The 16,695-nt window shown below is 34.9% G+C and overlaps 1 protein-coding gene across 3 annotated transcripts in view; it reads left to right on the forward strand.

Annotated features, from left to right (window-relative positions):
• The first annotated feature begins 6,115 nt into the window (after positions 1 to 6,115).
• LOC149783204 (uncharacterized) overlaps positions 6,116 to 16,695 on the forward strand; it is a 52,333-nt gene continuing 41,753 nt past the window's right edge. For 2 of the 3 annotated variants that reach the window (XM_089931439.1, XM_089931440.1), the window contains exons 1-2: positions 6,117 to 7,306; positions 9,164 to 9,218. In XM_089931439.1, the coding sequence (XP_089787565.1) occupies positions 6,809 to 7,306; positions 9,164 to 9,218 (553 nt within the window). In that variant the 5' untranslated portion in view covers positions 6,117 to 6,808. Of the gene's footprint in view, positions 7,307 to 9,163; positions 9,219 to 16,695 lie in introns of all 3 variants that reach the window. The other variant, XM_089931441.1, reaches the window with a different exon arrangement.

Below are 16,695 nucleotides of genomic sequence, written 5' to 3' on the forward strand. Positions count from 1 at the left end.
TTAAAGGAATTTTCTAGCAATACTCAAAATCATTCCTAAGTTTATTCAAATTCTGTGTCCATGATCAATCTAGTCAATCTAGGAACTTCACGAAGCGCTTTTACTCCGTCATGTAGCGCCTACTAAAATGGGGTATGTAATACCACTCAACTATTTGCATCCGTACTTTAAACCAGCCACTAGATTCGTGTTTCTCTACAACACAATAATAAATATAGTCTATTCTGCAAATGAACAGAAATCAACGAATATCATGGAATTCTATTGTTTCGTGTTCCTGAGAAGATATATGGACATGTGCTATGAAGTACCATATGAATTATAGCACCAGTATAAGCAACTAACTTATTCATTTGTGTTTGTATGTGTATAAGTAAAATGTACTGGGCTTCCTTCACATCAACCTAACATTTCAATTTTAGCATACCTGGTCAGAACCAACTTGTGTATTTCTCTACGAAAATGACTAACATATATTGGGTTTCTTTCTCATTTGTAAACGTCAATTTATCTCCATGTAGAATAAGGACATTCACATCATGAATGATAAAATCCCCACTGGGAACCAAATCAGCTTCACGTATGTTTTATCATATTATAGTTAGCATATCTGAAATTCTGCGTGCTGAATAAATCAACAAATTTCATAATGTTGGTGATTTTCATGTTATTTCACTTACATCAAAGCACCAGATCTAAGATGTGACGTATCAAATTTTGCATCCGTGCTAAGAACCAATTTAAATATTTCTCTTTCTAAAAGCCTGAGTCGTGTATATTTCGTTTCTTACACATCTGCACACGTCACATTATTTCAAATTTGATGCCTTATGGAAACTAATCACCAGTAAATGAAAGGACTATTCCTTATTATAGAAACAAAACATCGTACCACGAGGGTATGTAGTGTAACAATCGACCAAAGTCTACTCTTGACTGCATGTTCCATTATAACATCCGTGCCTAGAACCAACAATTCATCGTAAAAAGCAAGTTACATAAAAGTACAATTCCGATATTCATAGTCTTTCAGAACAAATGACAAAATGAATAAGATATTTACAGTAGCATATAAATTCAAGTCCTTTTCCCAATCATGTGCCGATAACACGTTGAATACGGGCATTTACTTCGTCAATGATAACATCCCCGCTGGGAACCAAAACAACTTCATATATGAAATACCATGCTCTAAGTAACATCTTTAATAGCATATTTAAAAATATGTGTCCTGTATAAATCAACCAACTTCACAATGTTCGTGCTTTTCATATTATTTCAATTACATCAATGATTCATGCATCTGACCTATAAAGTACCGTATCAATTTTTGCATCCGTGCTCAGAACCAATTTTGTATATTTCTCATTGTAAAAGCCCGAGTCATATACATTTCGTTTCTGACACAACTGCAAACGTCACATTATCTCCATGTATATCATCTAACATCTGTTCATCTTTAGGTATTATAATTTAGCAGCTTCATTCCTTGACCACAAGAAGTGATTCCTATGCGAGGTACCTTCACTCGTTTCTTTGAAGCGATGCATCTGCGCTCAGAACCACGTCCTTCTTACCACTGCCTGTCACATCACAAGTTAATGCCTAAATAATCATCAGTAATACTATTGTTTCCAATAACCATCTGATACTAATCACCAGTAAATGAAAGGACTATTCCTTATTTTAGAAACAAAACATCGTACCACGAGGGTATGTAGTGTAACAATCGACCAAAGTCTACTCTTGACTGCATGTTCCATTATAACATCCGTGCCTAGAACCAACAATTCATCGTAAAAAGCAAATTACACAAAAGTACAATTCCGATATTCATACGTCTTTCAGAACAAAGAACAAAATGAATAAGATATTTACAGTCGCATATAAATTCAAGTCCTAATTATACGGAAGAACTGTGAACCAGTTTAGAAATGATAGAGTATTTACAGGTTTGGTGGTCCATAATTGGTTAATAATGAAAATTAAAATTTTAGGAAAAATATCTTTTGAGAGTTTATTCTATATGTAATGTAAAAAAAATATTGACAAATTTCTACTGATGCAATTTTAGCATTTTTACAGGCTTGACTCAGGAGTACTCAGTACTGAAAGTAGCACCTGATTCATTTGGTGCAGAATCAATAACACGTGTTTCATGCACATGTATGTAAACAAAGTGCCGCGGGTCATATGGTGTTCTCCACACATAAGCTTGCACCAAGGTTAGATGTGCATGAAGAATTATAGGTGTCATTATCAGCACCCATAAATTTTAAGTTATTGAATTTTGAATATGATAGTGTTTCCATATGTTTACCATTGGAGTGGAATTAGTACCGTGAGTCCTATATGCGACCTATACCATAATAGGAGCTTGTTGTTTCCATGCAACAATTCACCAAAAAATTGCATATAAAATCTCCCCTACCCTTTTTTGGTGAATTGTTGCATGTGTTAAATGGTATTTAACCATCTAGGCCAATCTATGGGCACCATCATATGAAATTCTGCCATCAGGCCATACTATGCTCTTTTCCCTATGGCCTGAGCTATCTACTTCCACTCTCCAGTGTATAAAACCATCCCCATCTGTCTTTTGTATAGAATTTTTCTCCAAAATCACAGGCAAACCATGATAAAAAGACTCCATTATGATTGTCATATGTAAAAACCACCAAATTGACACCCTGGATGCACGTGGTAACCATGGAAACAACAAGCTCCTATTATGGTATAGGTCGCATATAGGACTCACGGTACTAATTCCACTCCAATGGTAAACATATGGAAACACTATCATATTCAAAATTCAATAACTTAAAATTTATGGGTGCTGATAATGACACCTATAATTCTTCATGCACATCTAACCTTGGTGCAAGCTTATGTGTGGAGAACACCATATGACCCGCGGCACTTTGTTTACATACATGTGCATGAAACACGTGTTATTGATTCTGCACCAAATGAATCAGGTGCTACTTTCAGTACTGAGTACTCCTGAGTCAAGCCTGTAAAAATGCTAAAATTGCATCAGTAGAAATTTGTCAATATTTTTTTTACATTACATATAGAATAAACTCTCAAAAGATATTTTTCCTAAAATTTTAATTTTCATTATTAACCAATTATGGACCACCAAACCTGTAAATACTCTATCATTTCTAAACTGGTTCACAGTTCTTCCGTATAATTAGGACTTGAATTTATATGCGACTGTAAATATCTTATTCATTTTGTTCTTTGTTCTGAAAGACGTATGAATATCGGAATTGTACTTTTGTGTAATTTGCTTTTTACGATGAATTGTTGGTTCTAGGCACGGATGTTATAATGGAACATGCAGTCAAGAGTAGACTTTGGTCGATTGTTACACTACATACCCTCGTGGTACGATGTTTTGTTTCTAAAATAAGGAATAGTCCTTTCATTTACTGGTGATTAGTATCAGATGGTTATTGGAAACAATAGTATTACTGATGATTATTTAGGCATTAACTTGTGATGTGACAGGCAGTGGTAAGAAGGACGTGGTTCTGAGCGCAGATGCATCGCTTCAAAGAAACGAGTGAAGGTACCTCGCATAGGAATCACTTCTTGTGGTCAAGGAATGAAGCTGCTAAATTATAATACCTAAAGATGAACAGATGTTAGATGATATACATGGAGATAATGTGACGTTTGCAGTTGTGTCAGAAACGAAATGTATATGACTCGGGCTTTTACAATGAGAAATATACAAAATTGGTTCTGAGCACGGATGCAAAAATTGATACGGTACTTTATAGGTCAGATGCATGAATCATTGATGTAATTGAAATAATATGAAAAGCACGAACATTGTGAAGTTGGTTGATTTATACAGGACACATATTTTTAAATATGCTATTAAAGATGTTACTTAGAGCATGGTATTTCATATATGAAGTTGTTTTGGTTCCCAGCGGGGATGTTATCATTGACGAAGTAAATGCCCGTATTCAACGTGTTATCGGCACATGATTGGGAAAAGGACTTGAATTTATATGCTACTGTAAATATCTTATTCATTTTGTCATTTGTTCTGAAAGACTATGAATATCGGAATTGTACTTTTATGTAACTTGCTTTTTACGATGAATTGTTGGTTCTAGGCACGGATGTTATAATGGAACATGCAGTCAAGAGTAGACTTTGGTCGATTGTTACACTACATACCCTCGTGGTACGATGTTTTGTTTCTATAATAAGGAATAGTCCTTTCATTTACTGGTGATTAGTTTCCATAAGGCATCAAATTTGAAATAATGTGACGTGTGCAGATGTGTAAGAAACGAAATATACACGACTCAGGCTTTTAGAAAGAGAAATATTTAAATTGGTTCTTAGCACGGATGCAAAATTTGATACGTCACATCTTAGATCTGGTGCTTTGATGTAAGTGAAATAACATGAAAATCACCAACATTATGAAATTTGTTGATTTATTCAGCACGCAGAATTTCAGATATGCTAACTATAATATGATAAAACATACGTGAAGCTGATTTGGTTCCCAGTGGGGATTTTATCATTCATGATGTGAATGTCCTTATTCTACATGGAGATAAATTGACGTTTACAAATGAGAAAGAAACCCAATATATGTTAGTCATTTTCGTAGAGAAATACACAAGTTGGTTCTGACCAGGTATGCTAAAATTGAAATGTTAGGTTGATGTGAAGGAAGCCCAGTACATTTTACTTATACACATACAAACACAAATGAATAAGTTAGTTGCTTATACTGGTGCTATAATTCATATGGTACTTCATAGCACATGTCCATATATCTTCTCAGGAACACGAAACAATAGAATTCCATGATATTCGTTGATTTCTGTTCATTTGCAGAATAGACTATATTTATTATTGTGTTGTAGAGAAACACGAATCTAGTGGCTGGTTTAAAGTACGGATGCAAATAGTTGAGTGGTATTACATACCCCATTTTAGTAGGCGCTACATGACGGAGTAAAAGCGCTTCGTGAAGTTCCTAGTTTGACTAGATTGATCATGGACACAGAATTTGAATAAACTTAGGAATGATTTTGAGTATTGCTAGAAAATTCCTTTAATTGTTTGGGTTACTGGTGAAAATGTTATGATCGCTGATGTAAATGCTCGTATTCCACATATTATGGGTACAGGATTTAAAAAATACACCCCCCCAAAAAAAAAAAAAAAAAAATGTCCTGAATTTGTACAGTGATATAGAGATCTGAAACTTTGACATTTCTTTTGAGATCTGTATGCGGGACTTATCAAGAAATTTAAACATTCTGAAAGAAATGGGGCTAGTTCGAGGTGAGGATGGTGTAAGGGAGACTGCAATACGATTTATAATTACGCCCATTGTACTACGAATCGTTTGTTCTTTGTCAGGATTTACCCATATTAATCGAGGATTCCAAAAGGTCCCTTAATTTCACCTGAATTTTGTTAAGGTGCGGTAGCTCGTGCGCTTATTTAATTCATATCGCGAGTGTATCTAAATGAGAGAGAGAGAGAGAGAGAGAGAGAGAGAGAGAGAGAGAGAAATTTGTGAGATTCACTGTTGCTCTGTGTGACGTGTGTGTGTGTGTGTGTGTGTATGAGAGAGAGAGAGAGAGAGAGAGAGAGAGAGAAATTTGTGAGATTCACTGTTGCTCTGTGTGACGTGTGTGTGTGTGTGTGTGTGTGTGTGTGTGTATGAGAGAGAGAGAGAGAGTTACTGATGATGTCATATTTAGTAGCAGAAATAAATTTTGAGGTTAATATTTTGGAAAGAAATGTTCTTTGTAAATGTAAGAAACATATGTGGTGACTTTGTCATGTTGAATTGAAATATCAAATATGAGAGAGAGAGAGAGAGAGAGAGAGAGAGAGATGTGTGTTTTCATATGCCTTCGCTTTATTACAGTACTCCGTGCACGAAGAAATATTGTTATTTCACTTTACTTGAAGAGACAGAGGTAACACATTTATTATCTCTTTTGTTGTTAAAAATCCTATTTACACACACTCACACATGATCTTTTTTGTTCTAGTTCTTCTTCTTCGTACAATTGCTAATAAAGGGAAATTACTCTTGAATTAGTTCTCAGCGTGGATGTTTGGCAATGGTTCTAGCTGTGGACTTCCGGTTCTTCTCGTGGATGTGTACTGCAAGACACTGTTGATGTGCACTGCAAGATACTGTTGACTGTTGGTCGCCCATGTGTGGATAACACGAAGAAACGGATAATGAATTAGTACGATTGCTTAAATGGTAATGGATGAAAGGTGTCTTCTTTACAGCGGTGTACGATATGAGTGACTGAATGTGTAGACAGTATCGGAAAATTAGATCGGAGTAATCGAGGTCAGATTGTGACCGGCGAGAGTTTGTTACCTTGTGTTTTATAGTGAGTGTACACATTAGTTTACCCCAGAATCAAGTGTTTTATAGTGAGTGTACACATTCGTTTACCCCAGAATCAAGTGTATTATATAGTGAGTGTACACATTCGTTTACCCCAGAATCAAGTGTATTATATAGTGAGTGTACACATTCGTTTACCCCAGAATCAAGTGTATTATATAGTGAGTGTACACATTAGTTTACCCCTAAATCAAGAGTGTTATATAGTGAGTGTACACATTCGTTTACCCCAGAATCAAGTGCCTGATATATAGTGAGTGTACACATTAGTTTACCCCTGAATCAAGTGTCATATAGTGAGTGTACACATTAGTTTACCCCAGAATCAAGTGTTATTTAGTGAGTGTACACATTCGTTTACCCCAGAATCAAGTGCCTGTGCAGATGGCTAGTGCCTTTCCAAAGGCTGTGGCAAAGGCTTTGCCGAATGGAAAAAAGTATCACTGTTACTTGATGTACAATTATGCGTCAAGAAGAGACTTAGTTACGGCTGACACTGAGTTATCCCTGAAATTTGTAGAATTTTTAGTAGAAAAACTAAAATACTGGGGTTACACAAACTGTTATTATTATGATGAAAATGCTGTAGCAGGTGAAGATGTTTTCCACCAGAATTTTGACCCGGCCTCAAGTTCGATGGCAACACTGGTCATATGTACAGAATACTTCATTCAAAATCATTGGATACATTATATAGAGAAAACCGTGTTGAAGTCAAAGATTAACGAAAAAGAGGACAATCGATCCGAACTGATACCAATAGTACTTGGCAAAGCTTCTGTCCCACAAGAGCTAGCTGCCAACATTGCACTCTCGTTTGATGTTGATGAAAACACTTGGCATGGTCAGGAACATGAACAAGAGCTGAAGAAACTTAAAAGGGTAAAACTTTTTTTTTTTAATTATAGCTATGGACATTTAACAGTTGATAATTCATATCACAGGCCTTTTAAATTGTATCAGTGCAGTAAGAAAATGTCAGAATATCCAAGAAATGAAGAAAAAAGTATTAATGTACATACACACATACATACACATACACACACAAAGGCGAGGATGAGAATGGATTTTCTAGGTGTGTTGGGGTGCAGAACATAAATTTATTTTTTTATGTCATTCAGTATTATTTAAAAATCCTGCCACACCTTAAAGAACGAGTGTTGATCATCTATGGTAGCATGTACACTAAAGCATTAGTTTCGAAGTAATCCAGTAAAATCACTGTTGAAATAACACAACTAAAATTAAGCGTGATTCCATTTTCAAACTCAAACAGTGCGATTGTTGGTGGATATTTCAATCCAAAATGTTTTATAAGAAAATTTGTAAACTATGAAGTGTTTCTATATTTACAAATCAATAAATCAAAGTGGTGATTTAATTAGCTTCCTCTTTAATTTTGATAACATGTTTTTTCTTGGGGAAGTTCGTTGTTTGAAATGGTGACTTTTCATAAGAATTGTCATAGATGTTCATGACCCAAAAAACATGAAAATAATGAGAACGTCTTTGGGAATAAAATTTACAATTTTATCTTATTCCACAGGGAAAGTAATAACTTAGCTGAGAGACCTTTTAAACCAAACCTGGGACCAACTCTTACAGGTTTGGTAAGAAACAGCACGATGCCCAAAGGGAATGAAAGAATGTGGGATGAAATATTTCTTGTATGAAATTATTAATGATGTGTGATAGTTTCAGTGGATCATGATATTTTCTGCCACAGTATTGTCTAATGATACACAGCCCCAACTGTTAATACTTGAAAGTTTGCATCTGATGTTAAAAAGCTATTAATTTAGAAAGAAAAGGCCAGAAATTAAATATTTTTAATTTTGTCAAGACTGCTTCAGTGTCCTGTGACGTTAAAAGCATCTGCCCTTGGAGGCTGTGGCTTCGAACCTCAGCCGAGTCATACCAGAGACTTATAAAAATGGTACTAGCAGATGCCTCACTTGGAGCTCAGCATTAGGAGGTTAGTGTTAGGACTGGTCTGCCTGCTGTCAGGATAATGTGACTGGGTGGGACCTGATGCCACATGTCTGCTGCATGATGCCCCAGTGCCAGACATCACTCTAAACTTCCACAATGCAGACATCATAGCGATATAACTGAGATTGTTAAAGCTATGTTAAAAATTCAAACACACAAATAATTTTGTCACTATGTATAAAGTTGATGTACCATCTTGTCTGTGATGTGTTCTGATAAAATTTGTCACAGTACTGACATACAACTCATTGGACAGCCAATTCACTATTTAAAAAAGCATTAATTTCCAATTTAATAGCTGTGTATCAGGGCCAAACATACAGGGAATAGTACTGGTTTGTGAAAAATGACCTGTTTTTTATGCCAAGAAAATGATTTTGTGAATTGTTTTGGAAAGAACTTAAGGTAAATGGTACCAGCATCTATAGACAGTAAAGCAACTTTGAGCTCAACTTTTCTTTCCTCACTACAGTTTCGGTTTCTGGGTAAATTTGCATTCACCAGCAAATCTGTCATCTACCCTAGTGAGCAGTATCAGGCCCACTTGAACCTCTTGTTTTGTATTACACTATTGCATAGGTGCAGCCTTGTGCTTTAAATTTGAGACTGCTACTTTATATAAATTGAGAAGGCTCATTACTTTTAATGCGATATTAAACAGCATTGTTGTTACAATTAAGCACTTATCTTGCTTTGTTCATCTTTTTTGTTGTAACTGTAACTATACTTTTATCTAATGTTTTGCAGACCTTGGATGAAAAAGTACCAGTTACCGGAACTGAAAGGGACAGTCCCAGTCAAGGTGAATTTTATTTTTATATTTTTATTAAAACTATACTCACATAAAAGTCCTGATTTAGTCACTGCCCTGTATCCACAGTAGTTTCAGTGATATAGCATTGTACTCGTTCGTACTCCATGTGTTATGGATTCAGTACTGACCCAGTCCATCCCAGGTCAGCTGTGTCTGTTTGTCCTTGGAAAATGCACTTAGCTCTTGTATCTTCAGTGCAACAAAACCAGCAAAGAATTATTTTCATAAATTGTCTTTGTAATGAGGCTGTGCCTCCCCTCCCCAGTCCACTGCAATGTACAGTAGTGAGAACATAATGCTTTGATGTCCATCTGAACATCCGTAAATTCATCAGTCCTTTTCTTTAAATGATATTAAGTACAGTATAACAAAATTCATTGGGCATAAAGTCAGTTACATCGATGACAGACCTGCCAACCCTTACAGTTTTTCTGCAGGTCTTACAAAAATGACCCTTAGAATACAGACTTTTAGGAATAAAAGCAAAAACTACATGCGGTAAAATCCAGATAATTGGCTTGTCAGTGTTTGATTTGGTTCCAGGTTTCATATTAGATTTAGTGGAGTTAGAACCAGACTAACTTTATAACAATACCTCAGACTCTTTAAATTGCACATATTTATTCATGCAAAATATCAGCCTGATCAAACTGTTGATTATAGATTTTTTTTAAAATGACATCCAAAAAGTGTTAACAATCACTACAGAAGAATAGTAAGGAATATTCTGATTCTTGTGAATAAAATCTGCAAGGGCTGCAAAAAGTATGTTTAGTGGATAACACATGGTAATTTGAGCATGTCTCATGGCAGGAAATACAACTGCCATCATAATGTGAAGTCAAAATACAATTCTGAGAGTTACGTCAAGTTGAGAGATAGCAATAAGCCATTGAGCTGCTTAGGTCTTGGAACTGAAGTTTGTGCAGAGATAATAGAGGTAAATAATGTCAACATGTACTTTATGAGATTTTCTGTTGAAAATAATGTTTTCCATTTCTGCATCAGTTTTGAATACAGAACGTTTTAAATTTTAAAAAAACTTTACAATAGCAGTACATGGTACTTTATTACATCTTACTGAAAACTGGTCAAACTTACAGAAAATTTTTTTAACTGCCATACTGAGGCGGTCTTGTTAGGATTGGCAGAGCTGCCATCATTCATCTGCTTCAGTTTCTGCCCTGTTTGTACTTGATGAATATAGACCTTTTAGACCAAAATCTTGCTAGCATAATGTGGCCAGAACCACCTATGGTAGACAGATGAAACTTAGTAGGCATATTTTTAACATATGCATATACCCTTATAAATTTTTCTGGTCATTACATCGCGTTCTTAGCTCTACTCATCATAGGCCAGAAGAGCTTGTGGGATGGACTGTCATTTGCTGCCATTCTGTCCGTTTGAACAAGATATTGCTACTCTTACTACTGGTAAACTACTTGGAGGATTACTTTGAAACTTTACATACACATTTATTGCATGGTCTAGTTGGCCATCAGGAAATCCTGTTATTGCTACTCCTTCTGAAAAGATGGTTATATCAGCATGTGGTTTTCCCCAGAAGACTTATTATGATGTCTAGTTGGTACTAAATGAAGATGCTGTCAATATGACATCCAGTATGGCCACCACAGTGACCATCTTGAAAATCTCATGTCGACATGGAGTTTTCACTACAAAACTCTTATGATAACTGTTTGATGTTACCATATATACTTGCTTATCAGCTGATTCAACTATAAGCCAACCCCCCAACCTCCATTTTAAGGCTGCAAAAAGAGAATTATGCTATGACCCTCCTGTAAGTCAAGGTCTTTTTTTTCAAGTCAAATCGATTTGCACTGGGTGACATGGTCAGTGAGTTGGAGCTAAACTTGGGGGAAAAATAAACAAGTCACACTGGATAGATGCATAGACAGACATATAGTACAAATAATGACAGAACCAATGTGGAATAAAGACATTTGTATTACTGAGTTGAATTTGTACAAATCAGCTGACAACTTACAACCTGACCATCTTCATAATATGAAATCCTTAACACGTAACGTGTGTTACATATATTAGATTTAATTTGTATTTGATTAAAGTTTTATTTGTTTTGATAAGGTTGTTTATGGGTTTTGGAATCTTATTATTTTCTTTACAGGTCAATATAATGTAATTTTAGGAATTTAATATTTTCCAGAAAATTCAGTTTGACCTGAGTTTCAACTTAAGATATCTAATAATAGAAACACTTGTTTCTTTTTTTTGACATAGTTCTGGCCTTGATTGAGGGTCAAGTAAACAACTTTTTATAGGAGTAAAATGATTGGTTCTTATCAAGGACATGCAGGAGCTATCTGACTTTTACATGTAAAAATGATCACGTCATCCTTTTTCGCAATATATTTCACAATTAGGCATTTCTGAAATTGCGAAATACTTCGTATTTATATTGATGATCAGAGGGAGAGATTTATTATAGAGTCCAGGGCTTTTAAACACTTGATGTCAAGTTGTTTTCTTCTGTTGCAACCAGAAATGAACTTTTGAGTTTTTGAGTTATTTGTTAAGTTTCTTCAGATTATTTGGACTCCAGAAGATTAATTCGTTTCTCTGGAAATATTATTGTATTTATGCAGAAATATTGAACAAGGACATTTATTGAAAATTCTGTTTGGATTTGCAAGACCGGAGGATAAATTATTATGTTTCAATAAGAAACTGTAGACTTCAACACAGTACAGGCAACAGCATACATCATCACCTACCATCTTGGATTCTTCATTGGGACTCGAACTTGGAATCATTAGAACATTTTAATATTAGGACTGCAAAAACTTTATTCATGGATTATTCTTGTATTAATTTTGGATTTGATTCTGGAAACCATAAGTTCTCATTTTTATATTATTACAGTATTTTTCGAGTGAAATAAATTAAAATAAATTATTTGTTATATTTTTAAAAGCTTGTTATTTTCACTCTTTCTTGTATTACTGTTTATTTGAGCCTAAACACGTAACACATGTTTTAATCCCTTTATATAATTAAATCCCTGCATAGACAGAGATCTCGGAAACGCTTAATTACGCGTATTTGGCAGAATATCACTAAGGCGGGAGTCCTCTGTATTAATGTAATAGGTGTGTGGCAAAATTCAAAGACTTGCCAGTCCTGCTACAGCCACCTGCTTTGTGGGTAAATGTGTTGATCAGTTAGCTGTGATGATATTTACAGTGATTGAATTCAGAGGCAGAAAGACCCAGAGATGTACATGTGGTTATTTATAAAAGTACATCAAATAAACAACTTTAGCTTTTGTTATAGTGTTCATTTCCGAATGTAGCGGAATAAGCAATGCACATGACCTCAGAATCATGGCTTGTTGAGACTTAGACAAAATGCCATTTGCAAGTGGGTGCCAAGTCGCCTAAAAATGTTAACTTCACCTTCTTCTGTTAGGAAAGTGAAAACGACTTCGCCCTGTGATTATTTAAGAGGTACACTGACTGACCATACCATATTTTTTTAAATGCCCCTCACCTTAGCCCGGTTAGTTCTAGTGTTGTAGCGAAATGTATTCATCAAGGCATCAGTAGCTAGGCCTAGTTTTATATCAATTACGTTGACAAACAAACTATTGCTCATTCACAAGCGTTATGTTCGGATAGCTGATTGACCATTAACCCTTTTTCCGAGTAAGGTAGCAACTATCAATTTCCTGCATGATAACCTTTGATGATAAAACATACAAACTTGTGTTTTAAGATCAGAATCGGTGATCTGGATATATATTAACTGCCTCTTATTCACTATTTCATCATAAAATTAGTTTGAAACTGTAAGTGAACCACTAGGCTTAACAGGAAATAATGGCGGACTTCGCAAAGTCTGGGATGTACCAGTTTATTACATTGTCTGTTTTCTTAAATCATCAGACAAATATATTCAGAAAAAATATAAAAATCATTGAAACCAAAGCCTAGGTACTATTTTATTGAAGATTTAACATTAAAATGCAAATTATTTAGGACAGAAACGTATGGGACAGTGCTATGTTGTGGAATTCGTGAGATGCGCTGTAAGGTCTAAGCTGTTTTCTGACTTGACACGTATTTGCGAAAATACGGGGAAAAAAGCAAATCAGATACTATTTATTTGCATAAAATGACTACAAGTACGTATACAAATAAATAAACCATAAATTTGTGATCCTGTAAATGGACTGTTGTAATGAAGCTATATTATAGTGAGTGATTACATTATGAAAACCTCTCCATCTAAAAATAGATGCACTCACGTCTCTGTTGATTCTATAGGAAAGAAGGGACTGCAACTTTTAAAGGTGGGAATCCTATTTTTACCAGAATAGAAGTCCTGGACTCCTAATTTTAAAATCCTAGCGAGACCTCTGATAGAATTATATGGCATATATGGGTAGGGGTGAAATGATACATTGATACAAAATGATACTTACCATATATGTTATTTTAGTCTTCAGCAGTAATGAATAATTATTATTAGTTTGCCTTGTTATTCTTTAAATATAGAATTCATCTGAAACGGCATTTACTGTCCTAGGTACTCATTTTTATTAGTAGAAACGAAAAAGACTATTGAGAATACTCGCTTGCCGTCTGCAAATTCAAACAAAGTGACATGGTTCGTACTCTGCCCCCACCCATAATTCCATGCTATTATCTTAACCCAGCAGCACATTCAGCATAATGGACATATTCCAAACGTGGAACATGTGCATAATGAATATAATGAAGTACTTTACTCATCATTTAATAACTAATTTTATACAAAGTTTTTACATTCAATTTGATCTTGTCTTCTTTGGTTGATTTGAAAGCTACACTAACAGTGTGTAACATGGTGAAATATGTTATGTTCACATCTTAATGGTGGTTACTGCTTGTTCCGGTCGAGGTTAAATAACAACTACCAGTCAGGAATCACTGTAGCTTATTCCCTGCGTGACAAACAGGAAGTACTAGCAAAGTAACAGAAACTTTGCTCTAAAGTCATTGATATATAAAGTACTTAAACAGATATGCTGTCAGCATGTGCGATTGCGTGAATCATGCAAAATACATGTATATGCAAATTCGCACACTTGGAGAACAATGATGCATGAGAACTCCTGCAGATTAGTAGAAAGTCCCACATATGAAAATGTGCTCAGCAAAGTATACAATTTTAATTTAACCAATTTTGTTGCGACATGATTTTTGGGTAGGCAAGAGTTTACACATCTGGGGACTTCAAGAATGACAAAAATTTATTTTTAAACTAAATTCGATTGGCACATTGTGCCCTGGAATAAGCATTATGGTGTAGTTTAAACCCTCCATGAAGGAAGTTTTACAAATGCGTCTGTTAAATATGGGCCACATAGAAAAGTCATGAAGTATTATGGATTATTGGAGCTGGGAAAATGTTAATGGAGATACCAGTGAGTGATTTTGAGCCCCAAAATGATGTTAAATTGGAGTTGGATGGACAAAAATAGAGGGCATGATGATCAGTCTCCCTTTCAGCAGTATTTCAAAATTAAATTTAGAAAGGGCAGAATACTGAGCCTAATTAAAATACAGACAATTTAAAAGCAGAATGCGGTTTTTTTATCAATCAGTTTAGCTTTCCAAATTATATGCTACAAAACCATATATCCATGTCAGGGTTAAGATAAATGCAATAAGTAAGGATGAAAAAAAATGAGATTAAGAAGTCAAGATATTTATTTGACTAACCCTGTCTGCACAAGCAGAGTATGGCATTTATGGATGAAAATCCTAATACAGCATTATGGAACAAATAACAAATCTGGCATGGTACTCTGTAAACTACTGATGCAAGAAGTAAGTTTGTATTCGTGAAAAATCCAATTTTGGAGCAGATGTATCGAAAAGGTAATATCTGTGAGCTCTGGAAAATTCTGAATGACATCCACAAAGATCAGTTTCCCAAAGCTGATAAAGCTAAATTTATTTGCCCATTGATTTACAAAAACAGACCATCTGATGGTACTTCCTAGATACAGTGATATCTGACATTATTACCCCAAGACAAAGTTTCAAACTGATTTTATGGAGATGATGGAACAAACATGACAGTTGAAATCTTCAACAACAAAAATCATTGGGCAAATAAATTAAGAAAAATATAGATTATTTTTTAATTTTTCCCTTGTGTATATGAATGTGCATTCACTTATACATCTATATTACAAGCATATATGTAGTACATACAGAGCTCTCCTAATAGACCCATTTCACAATAGGTACGTTGTAATAGTTACCGTTTCTGTTATCAATCAAAATGAGGCTATTACTGCTAGGTGTAGGTTGTTTACATTGACCAGGAAATGTAGATCAACTTTTGAAATAGTTGCTAAAGTTTGAAAGAAACAGTCATGTTTCCTGTTTACCTGAATTGTTCCATCATTACTTTTACCCAAACAAATGGTGTTTTCTTCAATAGAAACAGGGTTCTCATGAGACATGTACCCTTTGGTTTTGAAGTGTGGAATTTTACCCATTTCAGTTGCATGGAAATTCCTATCTTTGCATTTTTATGATGCACATTGATTTTGGCTAGATCATCAGTCTTACTTACCTTTACTCACCACTGGCATAATTTCCTACTGAGTGTGCGCTGTCCATAACAAATTGACTATGTACCAGTGATGAACATTTGCCAGACTCCTGTTTACACCATATTGGCCCCAATGCAAAGTCAATATGAACCAGGAAGTGCCAGTGGTCATTGATGTCATGCTTAGTTGGGCATAGCTGAATCAAGGTTAGATTGTTTCTGTTATCTTCAAGTTTGTGATAGAGAAAGAGGGAATCAGTTATTACTTGATTGGATTAACTATTGAATTAAGTATGGACATGTGTTTGATTGACTAGCAACATATATGTGATTCAACCTGTGTTAGCACAAAAATATCATTTTAAAGGCCATCTACTGCACATACTGTTTTATACTTTAAATCTATCACTTTTGAAAACAAAAACTTTTTCTTTAAGACAAAAAGAATCTGTATATTTGTGCATATTTTCCCCAGATTACAATAACCAGTGGGAACCAGTTTTTTAGAGACTGGATATGTAATACGGTGCTGTGATGTGTGATAATCAGATTATGAATGCTGTGTGCATGCAACAAGCTGTTAATTGATAACCCTTAGTGTTGTCATCTGGAGAGCTGAAGGTCAAGTGCGGAATATTTTGAGGCGTTATAAGTAATAAAGGATCAGAGGTGGTTCATGATGGCTTTCAAGTCTTTTAATACAAATCAATACCTTTGTTTTGTTTGTATTGTTAAATTGTTCTTGTATTGCTCAAGATGTTTTTAGATGAATATTTAAAAGAAGTTGATACAGGTATGACCGATGGGATTTTTTGTGTGGGATAAAGCTAAAATACACAAGTTTGAATGGGCAGGAAGTAACAGAATA

Source organism: Sinohyriopsis cumingii, chromosome 14 (assembly GCF_028554795.1).
Source record: "Sinohyriopsis cumingii isolate HCF-2022 chromosome 14, ASM2855479v2, whole genome shotgun sequence".
Taxonomy (NCBI): domain Eukaryota; kingdom Metazoa; phylum Mollusca; class Bivalvia; order Unionida; family Unionidae; genus Sinohyriopsis; species Sinohyriopsis cumingii.